This window comes from Alligator mississippiensis, chromosome 3 (genome assembly GCF_030867095.1).
Source record: "Alligator mississippiensis isolate rAllMis1 chromosome 3, rAllMis1, whole genome shotgun sequence".
Lineage (NCBI taxonomy): Eukaryota > Metazoa > Chordata > Crocodylia > Alligatoridae > Alligator > Alligator mississippiensis.
This window is the reverse complement of record NC_081826.1, coordinates 219801524-219825885: the sequence shown is the minus strand read 5'-3', so window position 1 is coordinate 219825885 and position 24362 is coordinate 219801524. Positions and strand designations below refer to the sequence as shown.

General features: G+C 42.5%; 1 protein-coding gene across 5 annotated transcripts in view; it reads left to right on the top strand.

Annotated features, from left to right (window-relative positions):
- Positions 1 to 24362, top strand: part of SNCAIP (synuclein alpha interacting protein) — a 77318-nt gene that overhangs the window by 29458 nt on the left and 23498 nt on the right. For all 5 annotated transcript variants that reach the window (XM_059724911.1, XM_014608760.3, XM_019478096.2 and 2 more), the window contains 3 exons: positions 2089 to 2202; positions 12285 to 12410; positions 18115 to 18284. In XM_059724911.1, coding sequence (XP_059580894.1) covers positions 2089 to 2202; positions 12285 to 12410; positions 18115 to 18284 — 410 coding nt within the window. The remainder of the gene's footprint in view (positions 1 to 2088; positions 2203 to 12284; positions 12411 to 18114; positions 18285 to 24362) is intronic.

The window sequence follows — 24362 nt, the reverse complement described above, 5'->3', positions numbered from 1 at the left end:
TAAAGCTCCATGATGGCTGTAAATAATATTTATATCAACAGGATGTTATTTTTCAAGACCTTTTCATTCAGTTGGGTAAAAAATGGATGTAGAAAGGATACTTCTAAAGTTGGCTGATATCACACAAACAAATGAAAATGTGGTACTGTTAAAGAATCTAATTTGTCATAAACCATTGCTTATTTTATAGGTGATTGTTGGTTGATACATTAACCTAACTTTAAATCAGTTAAACTTCTGGGCATTAAAGAAAGACTGTTGAATTTTGTATTTATACCATTTTCGGTGATTCGCATTAGGGTTTCTGTGAGTAAAGGACTCCTTTATTCATCATAGTGGTGTCTTGGGGTTTTTTTACTAATACAAATATATTAAAATGAGCATGAGAGAGTGTTTTCAAAGTACTTTTTGCTTGGTTCTAAAACTTTTTTAAAGGTGCCAGATCTGAAGCTGACGCTTAGTCATCTAAAGCAGACTGGAGTATCAAACCTCAATTAACATTTACCTTCTAAATAGCATAGTATGCAACCTGTCAGAAACTACAGAAAATAATGTCATCTGAGAATAAGTCAAAACTTCCAGGATAGTCTGTTATACAGGAAAGCATGACTGTGCTGTAGTAAAGTATAGTGGTGCACAGGAAAGTTTACAGTTGAACAGTTTTTAGGGTCTTTAGTAAATATGGTTTAATGCAGTCACTTTCAGTAGGTACCTCAGCAAGAAACTTGGGAATGGGAAATACTGTGCAAGAGTTTGTTTCCTTGGTTATTTTAATTTTCTTCATAGGAAAAAGTCTGGTAATTGACACAGGCCTGGCAAGATCTGTAGTGAAAAAAATCTTTGAAAATTCAAGAGATTAGTCTTTTTAGTGAACCAGTATCCCAATATAGCATCAGAAAAGCATTGTATTTTGGCAAGTGCCATCTTTCAAATTAAGAGATGAACTTGATGTCCGTGTGCCATTGGTAGTTAAATTGTTTTTCCTAGTTTTCAGAATCCTAGATGCACTGATCTGTTGATCTGGGACTAGACTGTCAAGCTTTTCGGGCAAGGGCTCTTCCTTCTGTGCATATACAACGCTTAGCCACAGTGGTATCTTAAATCCATTGCTCCAGTTATAGATGCCATAATAATACAGGTACTCAACAAGAATAACCTACAGAGTAGCCTTTAGCTATTTGACAACAAAAACATAAATACAAAAGATCAAAAGGACAGAGTCAACTGCTCCCAGGCATAGTGTCTACACCTGTGCCTGGGACTGCAGCATTTTGAGCCAGGGCAGAGCAGCCTCAGGCTGACAGAAACCCTGGGGGGTCAGCCCAAGGCTCCGGGTGGTGGCACTGGGTAGCAGAGGAGCTGGCTGGGGCACGAAGATGGTAAAGTGCAGGACTGGGTAGCAGGTAGCCCCTGCACTTTAGCACCCTTGTGCCCCAGCCAGCCCCTTTCACCTTCTACATGTAAATGTAAGTACTCCACTGTAAGACAGTATTGTTGGGGATGATACCACCATATGACAGAGTTAATTAATTTACTGTGACCTAATACCAGTGCATGTGTAGATGGTGACACTTTACTGTGGAGCTAATTCATCTACTCTGCAGTAAAGGGCATATGTAGATTCACCCACTATCTACTAAGTTTTGGGGAGTAGTGAGAGGAGTAACACAAGCAGCATTTTATATTCTGAAAAATGCACATTGTGCAATGTGCATGTAAGTATTGCTTCGCTTACTCTTGAAAGGCAACCCCATATGAATTGCTCTTCAGTAACCATTCTATGTCAGGAACTCCCTATAGCTGATTTTAGGAGGGGAAGGCAGAACAGTTTGTTCATCTAAAACTGTAGGGGAAGTTTAAGTAGGGAGAACATTGCCAGTAGCCAAATTGTAATTGGTCCTGGGCACCAGGATACAAAAATATATTATTGGCTGATGCAGAAACAACCTTGGAAAAAAACAGAATGATTTATGTGACAGTCACAATATATAAGTGATCCTGATGGAATTTTTACTATTTAGTAGATAATGTTGTTGAATCTGAAGCAGCTGGATTTTTTTTAACCCTTCCTCTTCCTCCTCCATTTAGAACGGTCAGTTGGAGTGTGTACGGTGGATGGTGAGTGAAACGGAAGCTATTGCCGAATTGAGTTGCTCTAAAGATCACCCAAGCCTTATTCATTATGCAGGTTGTTATGGTCAGGTATGATTTCATTTTAAATCAGTGTTTTTAGTTTGTAAAAGAGGTTGATTTGAATGGTGACGTAAGAATTCTATTTTGCAGTGTTTATAACAAATGTTCTAATGGCATATATGTTCATTTTTTAAGTACAAGCTTTCTTTTTCACCCCATATCTAGTAGGCCCCCACAAAAGTGCTTAATAATCAGGGTGGTTTAACCTTTATATTCCTCTGAATTTCTACTGTCAAGCTATAATTATTAGCTGCCAGTACAATTAGGTGTCACATTTGATTAGTGCTTTTTTCTTTCGATCTTGGAAACCTCTCATAAAAGAGATTAGTCATCTCTTCGTAGTCCCTGGGGGATTTCTTGGCCACATCCCCAAATCACTCAGCAGTCTGGGACAGTCTCCTTTTTTGGAGACAATAAGCCAGAATACTTCAGTAAAATGTGACAGTTTGGGAACTCAGTGCATTGGCAGTGATGTGAGGTGTAGGGAAACATGAACTGCATCTGTTTAAATCAAGCCAGTTTAATTGAGAATAACTTGTAAAAGTGTGTTATAAACTCACCCTTACTGCACCTAAACTCCACATAAATCTAGTAATAGGGAACCTCAAAGTACAAAGTTTGAATGATTATGCCAACTAAACCAAACAATATGGGTGAAGTTGTAACAGTAGGTTATAACAATCCACTTTCCTCAAAATGACCCTGCAATAAATCCATCCAAGAAACCCTTTATTAGCCCTACCTGAGTATTGACCCTGTGGGAAAGATAGTGGTCTTCTGGTTTCTTTGGAAGATGGACCACTTCCACCCCCCCGCTTCCTTCAGTGCACATTAGAGACAATCAACAGTCCATTGAAATTCTGGGCCCTGCGTAGACTAAATGAGGGGAGAGCATGCACGACACTTTAAAGCGGGCTAAATGCTTTTCCACCATTTTAACAGTGTCGGTGTTTGCACACCTCGGCAGCATATTGCACATTAATTCCAGTTGCTGTAGGAAATTCGGCGGTGTAATGTGCCTTACATGACTTGGGGCACAGCAAACTAAAACTCCTCCGCAGAGTTTGTTTGCTGTCCTTACAGCTGTGGAGCAAAGCACTGTGCTCTGTGCAGCTCAGGGGCTCTGCAGGAAGCCCTGCAGGCAGCCTGGCAGCAGCCTAGGAAAGTAGGCTTCGCCCAAGAAAAGTAGTGAGACAATCTCTTTTTTTCTTTTCTTTTTCCTTTTTTTTTTTTTTTCCCCCCCTTGGAGCCTGCCTGCCTGAGCTGCACAGGGGCCTGGTGCTTCCCTCTGCAACTGTGGTTCCCCCTGGGACTACCTGAGCCAGGTGCCTGCAGGCAGTACTGCCTGAGTGGGTGGGCTGCCACTGCCACAGAGGGAAGCACCAGCCTTGCCCCCCGCCTCCCCCACCCGCCCAGGAACCGCTCTGCTTGTGGGCAGCTCACCCTCCCCTCCCTGCCAGAGAGGCAGGTAAGTCAGCAAGGTGTGCGCACAACACAGGGTTTAATCGGCCCTTAATTGAAGCAGTGTTTTTTAAAACCCACCGCTTCAATTTAGGGCCTCTGTTTTGTCTACACGTGCCCCTGGATAACAGTCATGGAGAAGTCACTCATCAGCCTTTGTTTCGCACTCTATACTAGAGAGTATCACGGAAAAAACTTATTGTCAATATAATTTTTCCCTTTGTTTTTTTGAAAGAGCGCACAAAAATATAATCAGTCACTTTAACAAAAAAAATAGTGCTCTAGAATGGGTAATGATAGGACAGCAGAATCAATACATAGTGGTTTTTATGACAAGGTTCTTTTTTTAGCCATCTCTATCGGTGAGTATTAGGGCCCCGCCTGAAGTTCTAACTGATACCAGCCAATTTGGGGTGTGACTTTCTTTGGCGCTTTATTCTCACTTTTTGAATGTAAGGAACAAGGGTGGATGCTACAGGGAAAACCCAAGAAAAGAAGTGAAGTATGAATTCACATTAGTAGCAGTGTTCATATCACATTAAACGTGAAACTCTTAAGTAGGGCAGCATTGGACTAAGTATATAGGGCAGTATTATTAGAATCCAATTGATTTTCACAGAGCTATGCTGATTTATACTAGTAGAGGATCTGCTACATTGTCATAGACTCCGTTCAAAACAGAGCAGAAGCTTGCACCAATTTATAGTGACCAGCCCCAGTCAACCAAGCTTGAAACTAGAAAAAGTAATTAAAAAATATTGCCAAACCTCTGCAGTCATCTGAATGCCAAGTACATTTCACATGAAATACATTTTTTTTTTTTTTTTTTTTTTAAAAAGGATCTAATTCCATAAGCATCTTGCAAACTGGAAAGAATGTTGAGACAGAAAATGTCTGGTTTCTTTTCTATAAAGATTGTAGCCAACCCTGGTAAGGGAAAAAAAAGTTGAAAAATTCTAATGCACAGTTAGCTATCCAAGAAACTTTAATTTATTCAGCAATTATGGATGCAAAAGATAACCTGTGTAAATGCTGGCCTTGGCAGAATTACAAAGGTAATATTTTTGCACAGGAGAACTGTCATTGAATAGTTTTCTAATGGATTCAGAACATTCATTATTTCTTCCAGAACAAGGCATATGTACCATTTTGTTTCTTCAGTAAATATTGTTTATACCAAGCAGTGCAAGGATTAGACCATTTGTGTCAAAGCCTCTGTGTCACCCTTACAGGATTCTAAGGCATTGAATAGACTGCATCCTATGCCGTCTACCCTTAGAAAACCCAATATCCCTCTTAAAACAATACAGGGTAAGATAGCCAAATTAGTCAATGAGAGTAATGGGGCCAGTTATAGATGCAATCTGAATGCTCCACAGTGTTAATCTTTTGTTTTTATTCAAATTAATAATAAAAAATGCCCTTTGCTCATCCATCCAACTATCCATTCTACTCAAGAAGTTAGCTATCCAGAACAAAAATCTGCAATATCACTGAAGGATGCTGTAACATCTTTTTAAAATACCAGTTTAGGGCACTTCTTAAATTTCTTGTATTGGTTTTTCTTTTAAACTAGCCCCACAGTTCTACAGGGGTAGGTTTACCTTAGACGTTTCAAGATGAGAATAACAAGCCTTTAGATCGTCAAACATAATTGATAACTGATCAATACCTACAATATATAATTGGTATGTCAAACATTAATCATTTTACTTTATTTGGTTCTTATAAATAGTTTTTCTTTTAATTTTAATTTATTTGAAGAATATGCCTGTTTACAAGAATCTTCATTGTTCCAAAGGCACTAAGGCCCATGACTACCTGTCTTAGATTTTACCTTCCGCTCACCCCAGAAATATGCATCAGGTGCAGAAGAACAGTCAATCCAGGGGAGACACATAGCTTTTGCATTGTTTCAGTGGGAAGCCCATGCCCTCACAGAAGCTAATCTTGCTTGACCCAGTGAGGGTCTCCATTATCTCATTGGGTACTTTAGCACATCCTTTGGTGTGTCCATTGTGTGAGGTTCCAGCTGGTTAAGAGGGGAGATGTCTTATTTAGATCTAGTTCCTTAAAGGGAGTGTATCCATCTGACAGAAATCAACACTGATGTAAAGCAAAGGTAGGGAAGGATCCACCTTTGGCATGATTTCATAGATTTCATAGATATTAGGGCTGGAAGGGGCCTTGAAGATCATCAAGTCCAAACCCCTGCCCCAGGGGCAGGAAGTCAGCTAGGGTCAAAGGATCCTGTCTCTAGTGAGTTATGGAATAGAGAAAATCCCACACAATTTACTGATTCGTTTTGATGCACTGGCTGGGGGAGTAGTTAGCTGATTGCACGATTTCACAATGATTACACACTTAATTCATACAACACAATTTTATTTTAAAACTCTTTGCTACGCATATAACACTGCTTAGCTTTAAGAAACACCACAAACATTAAGAACACAATAATTACATATATCAGAAACAATGCTCCGAATGCACTTCCTTCCCAAACAATGCTATAAGAATTAGTGTTACAAAAACAACTACAATTACAAATAAAAGTTAAATTTGAATCAAAACTATTATTTTTCATATTATACTTATAATCCTAGAATTCCGAGAAGCCAAATACCAAAATATGGTTTCATTCCTCAGTAGTACGATTTAATGGGTTGGCCTCAGTAGTACGGTTCAATGGGCTCACCTCAGCAATACAATTCAATAGGCTGGCCTCAGCAGTGATAGGACTAAGTTCCCTTCCTTCAGTCCCTTTCAGGTGCTCCGCGGCTTCAGCGTGAACTAAGAGATTCGTGTTCACGGAGAGGGTGGTTCAGGTGATCAGTCTGATCCGGCCTACATTTGTGATTCTTCCTTCGTTGTTCTGCAAGTAGTCACCTCCAAATTGGGACAGTAAGTTACAGTTTTTATTGAGTGAGCTGCCGTCTATGGGCTCCTCCTACTCAACCTGTCATTACCCCCAAATTTGGGCTCGGATCTTACTCAACAGATTCTTTTGTTAATCATTTTAAATTACCTTTGGGAAACTTCCATATCACTGCAAATGCCCTTTTCTTACCAATCTGGTCAAAAGGCCTTAGGGTTTGATCTCTCGGAACTCAGGATATTTGCTCTCTTTGTAAAAGACTTCTAAAGATAAAATTCAAATTAAGATTTTAAACAAAGTCAGGACCTTTTGCACGTAGTCCCAAAACAATGACTTAGATAAGGAGATAAATCTTATCTTCTTCCTGAAACTGGCTAATGGGCAACCTTTACAAACATTCAAACTATTTCATTCGATATGACAGATCCCAGCAAGATAAGTATCCAAACATTTCTTGAAAAAGTCCAGGGTACATGCCTGTACCCCTTCTGGAGGGAGTCTATTCCAGGCCTTGGGGGCTCGGACAGTTTTAAACTTCATAAAGAAGTTTTTTCTTATGTCCAGCCTAAAACGGTCATGGAGGAGTTTTTGACTGTTGGTCCTTGTTATCCCTTGGGGAGCTCTGGTGAACAGATGTTCCTCCAGATCCTGATGCATACCCCTTACATACTTATAGGCAGGCACCAGGTCACCCCTGCCTGTGCTTTTCCAGGCTGAAGAGTCCCGTGGCTCTCAGCCTCTCATCATAAGGCCTATTCTCTTGCCCTCTGATCATGCACGTGGCTCTCCTCTGGATTCTCTCATTGTTCCTGAATTGTGGAGCCCAGAATTGGATGCAGTACTCCAGCTGCGGCCTAACCAAGGCCGAGTACAGTGGGAGGATGATGTCCTGAGATTTACTTGAGAATCATCTACGGATGCAAGACAGAGTTTTGTTTGCTTTACCAGCTGCAACATCACGTCGGTGGCTCATGTTCGTTTTGTGGTCGGTCATGACCCCCAAGTCTCTTTCAGCTATGGTGCCTAGTGAGCATAGCACTGCCGAACCTGCAAGCATGCTGTGGGGTCCCGCACCCCTCCCCCCCCGAGGTGGAGTACCTTGCATTTTTTTATATTGAGCATCATCAGGTTTATATCCGCCCACTTGCTAAGCTTATCCAAGTCAGCCTGGATTACCAGCTTATCCTCAGGTGTGGACACTGTGCCCCAAAGTTTAATGTCATCGGTGAACTTGGCCAGTGCGCATTGTTGATAAAGATGTTGAAGAGAACCGGTCCAAGGATAGAGCCTTGGGGGACACCACTGGTCATGGAGTGCCATAATGATTCACTTCCATTGACTACTACTCTCTGGGTCTGACCTCGGAGCCAATTTCCCAGCCATCGGACTGATGTAGCCAAGGCCACAGTTGGCCAGTTTTTCCAAGAGGAGATTGTGGGACACCAGATCAAAGGCTTTTTTTAAAGTCCAAATATATGATGTCAATCTATTCTTCTTTGTCTAGGTGATATATCACCTGGTCGTAGGAGATGAGATGGTCAGGCAAGACCTACCCATGACAAACCCATGCTGGCTGTCCCTCAGGATGTTGCCATCAGCCAGCTTATCAAGAAGGGTCTCTCTGATAATTTTCTCCAGAATCTTACTGGGGATTGAGGTCAAGCTGATTGGCCTGTAATTCCCGGGATCTACTTTCTGCCCTTTCTTGAAGATGGGCACCACATTGGCCTTCTTCCAGTTTTCAGGTACTTTGCCTGAGCGCCATGAGTTTTTTTTCGAATAGTTTTGCCAATAGTTGGGCCAGCTCCTTCAGTACTGTGGGGTGTAATCTGTCAGGACCAGCTGACTTGAAGATGTCCAGCCTCTCTAGGTGTTCCTTTACAAGGTCTACACCAATGCTGGGTATAAATATGCCCTCACCCTGGTCATCCCGTGTCATGCTAGGTAGGGTGGTCCCTTTGGGCTGATGAAAGACCAACATGAAGTACCCATTAAGCAGGTTGGCTTTTTCCTGGGTGTCCCAGTTATCAGTTGTCCCATTTGGTTCAGCAGGAGTCCAAAGTTACCCTTGCTTTTTTTCTGACTCCCTACATATCTGAAAAAGAACTTTTTATTATCCTTGATATGAGAAGCCAGATGGAGTTCAGTTGCAGCCTTGGCTTTCCTGGTCCGCTCCCTGCAGGCACAGACCAGTACTGAGTACTCCTTCTTGGTGGTTATTCCAGCCTTCCATCCTTTATAAGTCTCTCTTTTTAGGCATAGGAGGTCCTCAAGTTCCCTGATGAGCCAAGGGGGTTGCTGTGCCCTTTTGCTAGCCTTCCTCTGAAATGGGATGGACAACCCTTGTGCTGTCAGGATTGCTCCCTTGAGGAGCAACCACTCATCTTGAACTCCTCTTCCTGTCGAGTCATGGTCCCTTAGGGCCTTGACAACAAGCCTCCTGAGCTTGTCAAAGTTAGCTTTCCTAAAGTCAAGGACTCCTGCATTGCTGACTGACTTGCCAGCTTTGTGATGGATAGTAAAGGTGATCAGCTCATGGTCACTATCACCCAGCTTTCCATCGATTCTTAGGTCACTGACTAGATCATCCCCTTTGGCAAGTACCAGGTCCAGCAGCGCTTTACCTCTTGTCAGCCCATAGACTTCTTGAATCAAGTAGAGCTCGTTCACACACATGAGGAAGCTTTGCAACCGATCATGGTGATGCCAGTGTCCACCTTTTGCCCCAACAGTGTGGTGGTTAAGGTATTTGCTCAGGAACTGAGACACCTCCCTCATGCTCAGTGGATTGAACCCACACCTCCTATTTCACAAGAACTTGTCCAGAGCATGCACTAGGCAGCGCTGAGAACATTAACCCCCTCCCCTCTTGAAGCTAAGCTATTGGGCAGCCCAGAGTGAAGACTCATGGGGTCAGAAAGCAAGTAAGCATGATGAAGAGTACTTCTGTAGCCCAATGAAGAGAGCACTCTCCTGGATCGGGGGAGGCCTTCTGTTCCTGATGCAGTTTGTATATCTTGCCTCATGAATAAAACCAAGTTACCCAGAATTAAAAACAAGGGGCCAAATTTGTAAGGGCCTCAACCTTAGTGGTATACCTACAGTCAGCTATTTTTCAAAAAATTGCCAGGATTACCCTTAACCTTCTACCTACTCAAGTTTCAGAGGCAATGAGGTGACTTGTAATCAGCACAGTAAAAATTATGATTTTAGGTACAAAATTGGAGACCAGATTCCAAAGGTAGGCCCTTTACATGTACCAGAAAAATTATACATACATTTGTAAGCTACAGTTTTTTTAATTTTACACAAGCATTTCTCTAAAATATGTGTAGGTTTTAATGCTAAATAAGCCAAAAGGCATCACCCAGAGAAAGTTTAATCTATTGTCATTGCTGGCCAACACCAAAGCATGCTAGAAATTATTCAAAAAAGAATTGTACAGGGAATCTGGAGTCATCTCCCTTATAGGCTACTTCAGTCAGAGCAAAGCTAAGGAGAAAGATTAAGTACCCTTCCTCTCACCATATCATAAAAAAGGGAGGTAAAAGATAACACTGGAGGGGAAAGATAAAGAAGATAAATTCCAGATGGGCTAACTGTCTTAAGTAATAAATTGAGATCCAGGTGGCTGAGTGAGTTGGGATGATTTTGAGGGAGACCATTTGCTCTGCTTGGACATTAAAGCTCTCTGGTACTTTTCCATAAGAAGAGGGTCTTGTCCTCAAAATCCTTAGCCAAAAGTTTTCTTTCCCTATGTAACTGTTTCTGGCGTTAGTCCCCAAGGTGGTTACATGTCAGCACTTGTGTATATACATGTGTCTTGTCCTGCAAATGTGTTGTGTAAGTAATGAGTTCAGTGGAGATACTGAAGTGCTAAAGGTTAAGTATGTACATAAGTAGGTGCATGATTGATTGGGCAGTAATCTGTAAAACTCTTTGGAATTAAAGTCCTATATGACTGTAAAATAATGCAGAACAGTGAAGCCAAGATGACATGTTAAAAATGTAAATGGAAAAAGTTTAAAAAAACAACAAAACAACAACAATGAATAAAACATTTTTATTCAAAACAGTCTTCAACCAAAGAGATTCATTTAGTCACCACTGAGATGAAAAAGCAAAGAACATTCCTATAATCAACTGTAATTTAAAAGGGTTTGCTGGGGGGGTTTATAATTAATTTAATTTATAGTTTTATTGCAGATTTTTCAGTACTTTCAGAAGGGCACAGGCAAATTTAATCTAAGGAAGCATGTAAGCTTGCTACAATGTAGAACAAATGACCCGAAGAATCTTGATGTGGGAATGAAACAAAATAAAGCAACCTAACTACAGTAAAAGTTCTGTCATCCAGCATCCCCCGGGAATGGGGGATGCTGGTTAATCAAATGTGCACTGTCTGGTGCACTTTCTGACGTCCGTGCCGGGGGACAGAGACGGGGGCCCCACGCAGGCTGCTTTGCCCCAGGCTGTGGGCTAAAGAAGTGACAAAGAAAAACTTGGCTTGCAGTGGCAAAACTGGACGTCCCCCAGAAGTGGTACTTCCAGTTTCACTTTTGCCACATCCCTCGGATGCTGGTTAGTAGAGTTTTCTGGCTAATAAAGTGCTGGTTAACACAGCTTTTGCTGTACAAGTATATAAACTTTTTGGTGTTACGAAATAAATTGGCTATAAATGTATATTACAAAAAAGGGGGAAAACAAAGCAAATTGTTTTAAAATAGCATTTTTAAGATTACAAAATCAACAGGAAATGCCAAAATTAGGGCTCTTTGTGCAATCTAAATTCAGGCCCTATGTATGTATAACAATGGTATAATATCGTGATCTGACTCAGCCCCTGTTCCTTCCAGTTGTATTCTTTTTCCATTTCAATTCTATTTCATACCCACAAACTAACTTCTTTATTAAATATTTCCTTCCATCTTCTCCTCTCACCCCAGTGGTTCAGCCCCAGTCTCATGTCCTAGACAATCCCAGCTTCACCTGAGATCTTCATTTTACTCATTTCCTGTCCAAATGTCCCCTTCCAACCCTCTTTTTTTCCTCCAAGATTTCCAGACCCAGTTTCTCTGACCAGTCTTGGCTCTTTCTCCTTGGTTGTAGTCCCAGATGTCTTTTTTCACCGTATAATTCCAGTTTCCACAGTTCTGCCACTCTCTGCCTTCCCTACTTTTCAGCTCGGCAGGGGCCTTATTGAAATCATGGAGGAGACAAGGCCCCTGCTTTTCGTTTTGGTTCCCAGCCAGGCCCGACCTGGTCCTGGGCTAGAGTGTCAATGGAATCTTTGAGGAATTTATCCACTGAAGTTCAAGAAGATGGTGTTGTGCGTCTGTGACCTGCTATTTCTCAAAGACTTACAATTCACCAATTCTGCGCACATTAGGGGCTGACATAAGGTGTATCCTTTAAAAAACAAACAAACAAACAAAAAAGCTATCCTCCCACATTAAGTCCCTGCTTCACACCTAATGCTTTTCAAAGAAACATTTGTCAGGCTTTAGGCAAACCAAACCATCTCTTCCCCTTACCTTATTCTTAGAAACAGCTGAATTCTTGGCTGAAGTTTTCTAAAAATATTCAGCTAGAGTCAAACACCAATTCTTGGTAAAGCTTGGCAGAGTTATAAGCAATTGAAAACAGGGTGTTATGGTGGGGAGTAACAGCGTTAATGATAGCCGGTCTGCAAGGAAGACTTAGGGCTTTTCTTTGTTTCTTTCTTAACTCTTGTTACTTTTCTTTGCCCCAGGAGAAAATCCTGCTTTGGCTTCTTCAGTTTATGCAAGAGCAAGGAATATCCCTGGATGAAGCTGACCAGGATGGTAACACTGCCGTTCATGTAGCAGCCCAACATGGTTACCTAGGGTGTATACAGGTAGAGTACCAACACATTTATTTCTGAGATCTAATTTAAATTTAAATTTGGAAAGTAGCAACCCTTAACAGTTTCTTTAGGTTAAAAAAGGTGATAACTCCTGAGGTGGGGGAGTTCCCTCAGCCCTAGCTCCACATATATTGTATTTCTTTAAACTGGTGAAGGTACCTGGGAAGAGATCAGCCCCCCTGTCCCTAAATAAATGCCAGCTGAAAGAGGCATCCAGCATGAGATACTGGAGATGAAAGAGCTCCTCCATCCCCTGCTACACCGTGGGGTCACCAGAAGCCTGACACTGGGGAGCCTCTCTCCAGAGTCAGATTTACAGAGCCCAGGGGCGGGCATTCAGTCACGGCTTCCAGGTGCATGCCTAGTTTTTAAAGGTCCCAGGTGTTGTGACCCCAGCATCAGAGAAAAGCTCCCCAATGTCAAGCTCATGGCACCCTGGACCTGTGTAAAAAAAAACCACAAAACAAACAAACAAAAAGGCAAAAAAAACAACAACCCCAAAACCCTGGTCTGGGGAACAGGCAGGGGTTTGCCCTGCTGCACCCTTCCCTCCCAAAGACCACCAGAAATCTTTCCAGGAAGGGGAACATACATGCATTGTAGCCTGCAGCCACTTCCTCTTCCCTGCTCTCCATGCCTTCCCCAGCCCTGGGAAATCGCAGTCTGGGGAAGGTACTGGGAAACTTTCTCTGCCTCTTCACTCCTCCTGGTCCTCAGTAGGGAGTAAAGTAGCTGCTGTTCCCTATGTCTTTCCCACACCAGAATCACCCTGGTGTGGGGCAGAGGCAGGGGAAGATAGCAGGGGAGGGGGAGTGGCTGCAGGCTGAAATGCCTGACACTCCCTCTCTTGGAAAGACTTCCAGTGGTAGAAATTTCTCAGATATTCCCACTACTAGCAATAAATGCCTGTTCATGCCCTTTGAAAGATATCAGATAAGACTCTGTACAGCTTACTCTGAGATTCTCAGCACATACGTGCTAACGTTGTCTTAAGTTTTAAGACAATTGCAAAAATGATTTAGAAAAAAATAAATGTAAGGAATGTAAAACGTGCAGGATCTACCAGCTGGAAATACTGTCATAATTTAAGGTTATCAATTTCGACAGTGTCCTTTCGAGCTGTGCAGTAGCTGAAAGAAGTAACCTAGCAAATAACGTTAAGTGAAATGGTGACAATTCATATCCGTGCTTATAAATGAAATTAAACCAACTGTAGAAAAAGCTGTTTCCTTTTGAAAAACTAAGGCCGCCTGTACATGTGTTGGTAAAAGTGCCATGAGATCTAATGCAAAATCCTGCAACACATCTCCTGCCATGCTATACATGCAGGAGGCATGTATACATGCTGTACATACATGCAGGAAACATGATTGTCAGTGGTCTACTTAAATTGTGGCAAGACAGAGTTTCTTTGCAGTCCACTTGCAACATGTAGAGCTGATTTCATGGGCATTTCACAACGGCCCCACCTCTTCGTGGAGAGGCAATGCTAAGAGTCCTGCACCTGACAGTCTGTACCTGTCTAGCCAGGACTGAGAGTCCCATCAACTGTGGGGACTCTTAATCCTGGAAGCTGTGGAGCTTATCCAGGACCAGGAGTCCCGACAGTAGTGGGACTCTCAGGTCTGGCAGCTGTGAGGTGCTTCTGCGATCCTCTAGCCCTGGGGGGGTGTGGTGCACCCTCCGTCTAGGAGATTGCAGTGCCTGCGAGATTACAGCAGCTGCAGTTTCCCAGCTTCAGGGGAATTGTGCTCCTCAGTGGCTGGGAGATAGCAGCAGCTGCAGTCTCCCAGCCACAGACTCCCTACACATGCAAATTAAAGTTGAATAGAAACCAGCTACGTATAAAGTTATTATGCATTTGTGAGCAATCACTTCATAGCTGGTTGGACCTTTTTAAGGCCCTATAGTTGATTTGCACATGTAGCCAGTCCTAAATTTATTGCACAGTTAACAAGGTAATTGCGTAATAGATATAATGTGTAGAAGGGGCCTAACTTTAATAAACCATGCTGATTTTTTTTTTTTAAATAAATGTTCTACTTTTTAATAATGGATAAACAAAACAAGAAAGATATGAATTGTTTTAATGAAGCCGTTGGGGATAAATACAAAAAAAAATCTAACCCCAGTAAATTAAAATAATTATTTATTATGACATAATTACAATGCTCTACCTTTACAAGCAGAGCCAGTGGCAGGATCCATGAAAACATGTAACTTAATACAATCCCCTGATCCAAATATCTTACAATTTTATTTTAAAACAAAGTGCAAGAAATGATGTAAAAAGTAAGAGATAGTTGGGCTTAGAAAGCCAGAGGCAACAGTAAGAGGGGGAAAAAAGGTTATATAAGGTATAGGCAGTCTCTCAGGCATTCAGTCCTGCAGTTATCTCTTATGGAATGCTGCGAGCAACAGGCATGTTCCAAAACAGGCGACACACTCCATACCTCTGTTCAAAATCTTTCCTTTCTTGGTGGTTGGCTTTATAAACAAGCGAGCCCAAAATAATCAATGTGAGCAGCTTTGGGCTGAAGTGTAAAAATTTCCCTCGTGGCCTTAGACCCAAGATTCTTCTAATCAGCAGGGCAGCTCTGCCCCTCCTTTCCTTCAAGACAAGATAATGAGCTGCATTTGCCATAAATTAAGTATCCTATTGTTGTTTTTGGAGAAAAAAAAAGAGGAGGGTAGGGGGCCAAGGTATAATCAGATGAATCAACAAAAGAAGCCTGGAACATTCTTTCATCATCTGCACACTGCATGCTTTTTAAAATACTAATTGCTTGTAGCCATCTTGAAAAATTATATTAATTCTTAGCAGTGTAACAACATGCTCTGATCAGTGCGTTTGTCTGTATATTGCCAAGCTCAGTTACACCCCAACCAACACACTACCATAATGCACATAAATAATAATTCTAAATGATCAAGGCCTGAAAGGTTCAAAGGGTCAGTATGAATATATCCTTGAATTTAACCATACCTTTTGAGGTCCCCCCTAGACCCAAACATATTTCTTCCCCACACAGCTCTCTCTCCTGGAGCCCCGTGCTCATCTCTAATTGGGCTGTCACCTGCTAAACAACACCAGGGGATGTCTGTTATCCCCTTCCAACAACAAATTGTCTTCAGGATGTAACTAGGTATATTGCTCTCATACTACAGTGCTTAGCAATTTTCCAGATGCTTTTAGCTTGAGAACATTGTGTGCTGTGCACCTAGAATTCATCTATATTATTGCCAGATTCCAAGTGGGTGAAATTTACTCATACTGATCCCCATTTTCACAAAACAAATAGTCCTCACAAGAGTAAAACTGGTGGAGTCTGGGATTCCATTAGCTCCCAACCAGGAATTGGACTGCTGCCTTTCTTTAGAGGACTAGACCAGAGGACTGGAAGTTGGGAATAGCTGCAATGACCTTAAAAGGCAGAAAAGACAAACCTGGCAATTACAGAACAGTAAATCTTAGTTCAGCATCTGAAAAACTGATTAAAATAATAAATGTATAGTGTTTTTGTTTTATTTTAAAGAGCACAGCTTTGCTAAAGGAAAATTGTGCTATGCCAGATTTCTTTGAGTGGATTTGCCATATTGCCCATCCCACAAAAACCCTATAGGCCAAAGGAATAGCACATAGTTTGCTTTGCTGATGTTTATTATACCCAGGGATTCTCCTGTGCCTGGGAAATTCCCAGGTGAGCCAGAAAGGGGGTCACTCATTTCAGAATAAGGGCATTATTAAAATCTGAGCCACTTAATTGTTTACAGAGAAAGACAAACTTGATATAAGTATATCTGAAAGAAGGTATTGTATTGTCACAAAAGAAACTTGGTAGATATCCAGAAGCGCGCGCTCTGCTTTTATTCATTGGTGCCAACCATGCTGTACAAATCTGGATTTAAAACTAAACGTTCACTAATAGCGGTTTTTGGGGCCGATACTGATAGGCAATATTTAAGGAGGCATATTGGCCGATACCAATCCGACTTCTGATATAGCTGCCTCCAACTGGTAAGTCTGGTGTGGTGGAAGGGAAGGGGCATGGGGGTGGAGGGTGCAGATCAATGCCCTCTGTGGTGAGGGAGGGGGCAAAGGCAGGTGCTGCCTGGGCAGGGGGGGCGGGGCCAGAGCCATAGCTCATGGGTGGGGAGGCGGCTGTCATCACTGCTTTCACCCCCGGATCTGCATGGGGCAGGGCAGGCTGCAGCCGGGGCTGTGCACGGCTCTTCTCAGTGGGGGCTGGGTTCGTAGCAGGTGCCGGTGATGCAGGGAGGATGCTGCATCCACCCCAAATTTCGCCACTGCCCCGCTCCCAGCGTTGTCACTGCCAGCTGCCCACTGCAGCCCTGGCTGAATGCCCCACCTCTACCCACAAGCCAGGGCTGTGTCGGGCAGCTGGCAGTGGTGGTGCTGGGAGTGGAGCAGAGGCGAAATTTGGGGTGGATGTAGCATTCTGTCAACGCCCACTCCGAGAAGAGCCCTGCCCTGCCTCATGCAGATCCAGAGGCACACGCCCTCCCAGGGTGCAAGAAGTAGTGGGAGCCGCCTCCCCGCCCCGTGCCATGAAGCCACGGTTCTGGCCCCACCCCGCCTCGCTGGGGTAGCGCCTGCCCCCTCCCTCACCATGGAGGGCATTGATCTGCACCACCCCCACATCCCTTTTATCCCTTTCCACCACACCAGATTTACCAGCTGGAGACAGATCTCCATACTACCAGATTTGCTTCTCACTGCCCGAGTGCTGCGCTGCGGCTGCGCACAGCATAGGCATTTATCGGCCCCATCAGGCCAATATCCGATACAGGCAGTTTTCTTTATATCGGTACTGATCCGATATCGGACCAATGTATCGGTGCACCTCTATTTAAAACTTGTTATAAAAGTTATGCTGTGTACACAAAATAGCAAAAGATGCAATAATCTAGTTTTCCCTAGAACAGAAACAAGAGGAAGGAAAAATATGCTTTTATAATCGACTGAAGGAATAGCACTCTTCTAAATAACCCCTTCTCCTCATTGTTAAAGTTGAAGATGCAAGGTGGAGGCTCTGACTTGCTCTGAAGTGGTTCATGCAACTGATTCTTGAAAATAATCAGTTTAGACCTGTCTTGTACAACATACAGCCCGCGGGCTGCCATGCTGCCTGCCAAGCTGTTTTCTGAGGCCCGAGATGCTGCAACGGGAAACGAAAGTAAACACCGTTTACTTTCATTCCCACTCCTTGTCCCTCCCCCAGCCCCTCAGCAGCTTCCTAATGGCTGCTGAAGGGCTGGGAAGGGACAACAAGGTTCTCACACGCACCACGTCAGCTTGACGTTGCTGACGTGGTGCGAGTGGTCCAGTCTGACATCCGGTGTAAGACAGGCCATAGAATTTCACCTGCTGAATTTCACCACTTCCTGTGAGGTCTTTGAATATGGCTCGCCGGGCCACTAGGTGATAAAATGTTCATGATCCAACCCCACATTCCAAAAGGTTGGACACCCCTGGTTTAGACCAAGGTTTCCAAAACTGAGTCCCTAAAACAAGAGTTTTAAATACACAAGATGCCTAAAATAACTGGTTTCCAGTGGTGCCGAGCACCTGTCAGTTCCCAGTAAATTGAAGATCTCAGTCTTACATTATAATACAGTACAGTCCATTTTAAAGACACTTACAGCTACTGATTTTGTTTCTACATCTTTGCAGACATTGGTTGAATATGGAGCAAACGTCACTATGCAAAACCATGCTGGAGAAAAACCTTCACAAAATGCTGAGCGACATGGACACACCATGTGTTCCCGTTACTTGGTCGTTGTGGAGACATGCATGTCATTGGCATCTCAGGTTGTGAAGCTAACTAAACAACTGAAGGAGTGAGTTTCTCATTCATATTAGTGGGATGCTGGTTACACTACAACTGTTCTTCCACCTGGGTTCTCCCTCACCTTCAGGTTTTAATAATGTCTTTTTTTTTTTTTTGCTGCTTACTCACACAGTCTGGCAATTCATGTGTACCTCTTTTTACTCCACACATCATACTGTTCCCAGCTTGTTTCCAAATGTTCCTTCATTTTTAACTGCTTAGCTGTTCAGCAGCTTTCTTTGTAACAGTTTTCTGGCTTTTGTCAAAATATCCATGCATTCATATTAAGGTAAGTAATTGCCTATCTCTCTCACTTGGAAAATGCCAGGACACCATTATTGCTATTCATATTTTCTGTTCACATAACATGTATTCATAAGCACTGAAATGGCTGTTCCCAGCTACAGTGTTGGATGTTGATGTTGGGAAGAATAATGGAAATAATATTTAGAAGGTCTTTGGTACTTGGAAGGCTCCCAAAACCTGCAAGGGCTACTCGGGAAATATTGAATGTTCTGTTTTTCCTTTATATGAGCTAGTTTGAGTGCCGTAGTATGACTCTTTGCTAATGAATTAACTATATAGCGCCTAACTTCTCAAAATGTGAAGTGTATAATTGGTCGTGTTTTGTTTGCAGTTATTGTGAATGAGACTATGAATGACCACTTAAGGTGGAATTTTCAGAAACACTCACCATTGGTCTAACTTGGCTCCCATTGAAATCAGCAGTAAAACTCTTATTGACTGTAGTCCAATGAAATTAGTCCAGCAGGGACTTTTGAAAACCCTGTTTTTAATGCAGACCATATCTGTTTTATACACATACCACATGATGGTGTAGGTAACAAAGTTCCATGATTAATTGGAAATTTCATCTTGAAAATTTTGTCTTTAAAAGAAGAACTATTATTTATTTTTCTTTGGCTGTAAATATGTGCATCTTCCTTGTAGTAATTTTTATGTAACAAAAGGACTAAAATAGCAGCTTGTCTTTATCTTGCAAAATACTTTACTGCATTTGAGGTATTTAGGTTTTGCATATATACATGCGTACAATTCATGTGTGTACTTTTCTTATATTAAATTATATTTTAAGTTTTTACATATATGGACAAACATACACACATGCATACAGAGAACAAGAAAACTGAAAACTCATTCTTTGATATTATTATTATTATTATTATATTTTGCATTATATTTTCATGAAACCCAAAACAGAATAGAAATAAGAAGTGTAAATGACAGCCATAAATTCTCCAAGTTTCACCCTGTCATAGGCTAGGCTGCTTGTGGCATGAAGCTGACTGTTGTCTCTTCTCCACTATCTCCCCACAGCCCACATGCAGAGCCAGAGGGGCTCCCCTCCAGGGACTCTTTCTGGGTTGACTGGTGGGTCCTTGTGAGATTCTTTCATCCAGCATATGCTAGAGTAGCCTCATGGCTACTCTGTTCTGTAGTGGACACTACTTTGGTCCGTGGTTGGCCTGTGGTTTGGTGGAGACAAAAGGAAGCTAAGAACCTCCTTTGCCTCCCAACCTTCCCTCACCTGCATCAAACAAGGGCAGGCAGCTTACAGCGTTCCAGTCGGGCTTTCCCCATGCTCCCTGAAAATCCTGAACTGACTCCTCAAGCTGCTGCAGACCTTAGAGCACTTCTGCTTAACAAACAGTGCTCTTCATCACATAGGAATAAGTGCCCCTCTAAGCATGCTTATGCAATAGAAGGCATAACACTAATTTTCTGGTTCAGGAATTAGTGCACAGAGTTGGTGTGACATGTTTCAGTACAGTCTGATCGTGCTGCAACTAGATATACTGTCTGGTACGTGCACACAAGACCCTTCATGGAAATGCTGAAGTGGGTAATGATGTCCTACAATAATAGAAGTATTAAGAAAAAGCACATCCAGAGAAAGCATTCAATGGCTCCTTGATGCAAAGTGAACTAATAACACAAAATAAAACATACAAAGAAGCTTCTAAAGTCATCTCAGTTTCTCTTCAGAGAGAGAAACTTTAACATTGGGGGAAAAAGGAAATAAATAGTAGCCAGAAATGCATCTCTCACTTTCATCTTCAGACGAGCCTTTGCTCAGGATCAAGCCCAGAAGAGGAAGAGACCCAAGAAGATTCCTTCTGCTTGAGATCAAAAGGAAAGTGAAATAACAGAAAGTACTTTCAACTTTGAGATGATAATTCCATGCTACCTCTCTTCCTAACTATAGGAGGGGTAGGGTGGCAAAGCAGAAGCTGTTTGAGAAGGTATACATTTTCATAGGCAACAGTCTACTCTGATGAAGTAGGTTGTGATCTACAAAAGCTTATGCCTCTTTGAAACAGTTTCTAAGGTACCACTCTGCCCTGCCTTATGCCTGATTTCAGACTGACAAAGCCTGCTGTCTAGCTACAGAAACTACAATCAACGCAGAGTGAGAAGCAAAAGAAAGAAATATACCCATGTGATGGGTGACGGGTTTTTTTCGCAATGCCAAAAATTCATTGTTTGTACTTCCTAAGACCACTATGGCTCATACAATATTAGGGCATGGATGTGTAAGATGTTTATGCTGGTGTAGTAGCCTTATGCTGGTGTATAAAGTAGCAGACAACTGACACAGACCCATAAAACTAAACCAGTTTTGCCCCATCCTGTGGAGAACAACAACCAAATGAGCTGGCATAAAGCTCCTCTGTTGTAAGTTACACCAGTATAAGTTTCTGTCCATGTACATCCCACAGTAGCCATTTGCTAAAGGCTCCTCTGCCTTCTAGCAATAGCATCAGTACACAAAATTAAATTGGTATGCAAAACCAATGTAAATTATTCCAGGATTTAAGTTTGGCTAGCCAAGGCCTTAGTGAATCAGTCAGTAATTTCCTCAAAAATAAACCTTTTGCCTCAAAACACAATAGATCTTTACTCAGAAGATAAGGACAAAAATACTCTCTTGTTAGTGAAGCATAGACTACGTGGTTTAATTTAAAAAAAAAAACAGATTGTCCTTTTGTTCCCCTTTTTCATCTACATTCTCAAGGATTTGGCTGAAATTTTGTAAGAATGATTTTTGCAATTTTGTGCAGATTAAAGTAACTAAATAAAAATGTTTGTAATATAAAATGAAACCCTGTAGTTTTACTCTTTGTTTTCTGTAGTTCTCAATTTTATATAAAAGGATAAAAAGATACCTGATGAAAACTTTAACATATTTATCCATCATTTGTTTCCTTAAAGTGTTTCTTTTGTTGTTTTCTGTTGTATAAATTGGATTTTATTAAATACAAAAATTGACCTGAGGACACTGAAAGGTATGTTGATATAGTCTAGACTAGAGACTCCCATTAGAATCAGACTAAACTCATTGATTTGTTAAGGAGCAAGTTGGGCCCACTAATTGCACAATAACAGTTTCCATTGACTTCAGAGGGAATTTGGCCTAAATGGAAGCTAATAAATAAGTCCCTGCCTATATAGCAAACTTAACATGCCTGGCAGTGACTCCCTCAAGCATGTTTTGCTTGTCCATACAGGCTGAACCAGAAGCAGTGTAGTCCAGTTGGCACAGCACTGCAGGCAGGCTAATTAGCTCAGGAGTGGGCCACTTGACTATGGGAGACCGTATCTACACAGTAATGTTAGCATGCTCAACCATAATGCCCTCAGGCATGCTGAGGTGTTCTGCACAGGCTGCCTCTTAAACCAAAAGAAGTATAGCCACATCTGTTTTGTGTTTTAGGTGGACTCTAATTATCATGACAGAATAACAGGGTCAGTTAACTTACCCCTGGGCTAATTAGGTTGCTCACGGCTCCAAAAAGTGCAGTTATGCTGCTTCCAGTTTGAGCCACCTACCCAGAGCCGCAAATCATACTTGAGCACAGGGCATGGTAAGTATACTGAGTCTACATGTATTTAACATGGCAGTTCATTACAGTGCTTTTACCAAGGTATTGCTTTAGAAGTTATGGCACTAACTTCTAGATATACAAGCAGATATGCTATAGCAGGGTTGTAGTGTTGTTATATAGCCATGCTGGTCCAGGAAACAGGTGAGAAGAAAGTTTGGTTAGTAATATCTGTTCCTAAACCAACTATGTAGTTGTGCTTCCAGGCACAAAATACTCTTCCTTGGGTTCAGGAAAGGAGCAAATAAAACCACAGCTAAATGCCTGGTTAAAAAAAAAAAAGCAATGTTTTTCTGGCAATATCTTTTACTGGAGCAGCTTTATAGCTGAGTGAGATGTTAGACAAGTTTTCAGGTACAAATGTCCTTTTTCAAGCCTGTTTGTTTAATGATATTGGACCGCCTTGCTTCTTGCATCTCTCTTGAATTATCTTGGCTATAACAACATTCCAACCCTTCTACAGTATTGATAAACAATGATTTGTGTTTAACTCCACTATATAAATGAGCAGGGCAAGCAAGGGAAGAAGAAGAAGATATAAATGAAACTAGTCAGTTAAAGAAGGGAAGACAGGGCAGTAAATATGTGGAGCAAAGATAGTTGAGCAAAAATAACTACAGGCTTAGACAGTTGAAATAAATACACCCATGTCAAAGAATCAGACTATTCAAGGGAAATAGAGAGAGGTTAGTAAAAGGAGCATGTAAACTATAATGAGCCATAAAACCATTGTTCTTTGTTTAATTCATGGTTTTTAATGCCCGGTAAAGTTACACATTTTTGTTCCCAAACCCATCTTCTGAAAGCATTGTCTCTGTTTCTCTTGAATACAAGGACTGTGAGGTCAGAGATGGAACTGTTATTCCATGTAAAATATTTTCTCACTGGTGATTGGGTGTTTCTGTTCCTTATCATTTTTCTGACTGAATTTATTCTGGAGTATAGTAGTTGTTTAGTTTCACTCTCATTGTTTCTATGAAAGAGTTTGGTACAGTGGATGAGAAGGATCAAATTCTGCAGTAGACTTGTAGGATACATGGACTCTGGTACTTTCATGGTGTGGTGGGTTAATTATGATAATAGTAGAGATGTGTCGGCAGGCTTTGCATTTGTTGTCTAGGCAGAGCCTTGTTCCATTTGGCGTTTGTTGACTGATGGGGAGTGATGAAGTGGGTGAGATGGGAAGTTGAGTTGAAAGCCAGGTTAGAAAGTAGGGAATATTTCTCTCAAGATGTAGTCCTCTTCAGTTATGTGCTGTAATTGTTTGATTATCTTTCTTATAGATAAGTGTGGGATGGTATGTGAAACAAGGACTGTGTGACTGGCAGAGGTTTTCCTTGTGCATTGTATTATGTGGGACATTTGTGTAGGTCATTAAAAAAAGTGGTCCATTTCTCTGCTGGAGTACTCTCACTAGGCAATAGCAATTTTTAGCTTGGTGACATGTGGGAGTTGAGAGTATTCCCTTCAGAGCAGATATAGTGATATCAGAGGGCCTGGGTGTAGATCAGAGGCAGGCAATTATTTCAGACGGAGAGCTGCTTACCCAGTTTTGGCAAGCTGTCAAGGGCTGCATAAGTAGCCCTGCCCCTTGACAGGTGCCCCACCCCCTGGTCACCATCTTGGGACCAATGTCCCAATGTCTTGGGACCAATGTCCCAGGGCCAGAGCCAGTGGGACCCCCAGCCCCACAGTACAGGCGGGGAGCAGCGTGCGGCCCTGACCCCCTGCTCACCAACAGGGAAGGAGCTGGTGCTGAGTGTGGGGAAAAGCAGCCCCTCGCCCACCCCGTGGCCGGCGCTCCATGCTGCAGCTGCTCGCAGCCCATGTGAGGCTGTCCTGAGCAGGCACAGGCAGCCCCAGGCAGACTGCAGTGGCTGCAGTGCGGGGTGCCGGCCATGGGGCAGGCGCGGGGTCGCTTTTCCCCTCCACGATCAGCACCAGCTTGTAACCTGCCCCTGCTGCCAGCCTGGGCCCCGCGCCAGCTCCGAGCTCGCCTGTCAGGGCTGCACACAGTGGCAGCAGCTGCGGCCCCCCTGCTTGCCGTGCCGGGCAGCGTTTGCCACCGCCGCATCTGGGCTGCCCAGTGCATAAGCTCCGGGCAGACAGCAGCAGCAAACGCTGCCTGGCATGGCAAGCAGGGGGGCCGCAGCTGCTCCCGCCATGTGCAGCCCTGACGGGCG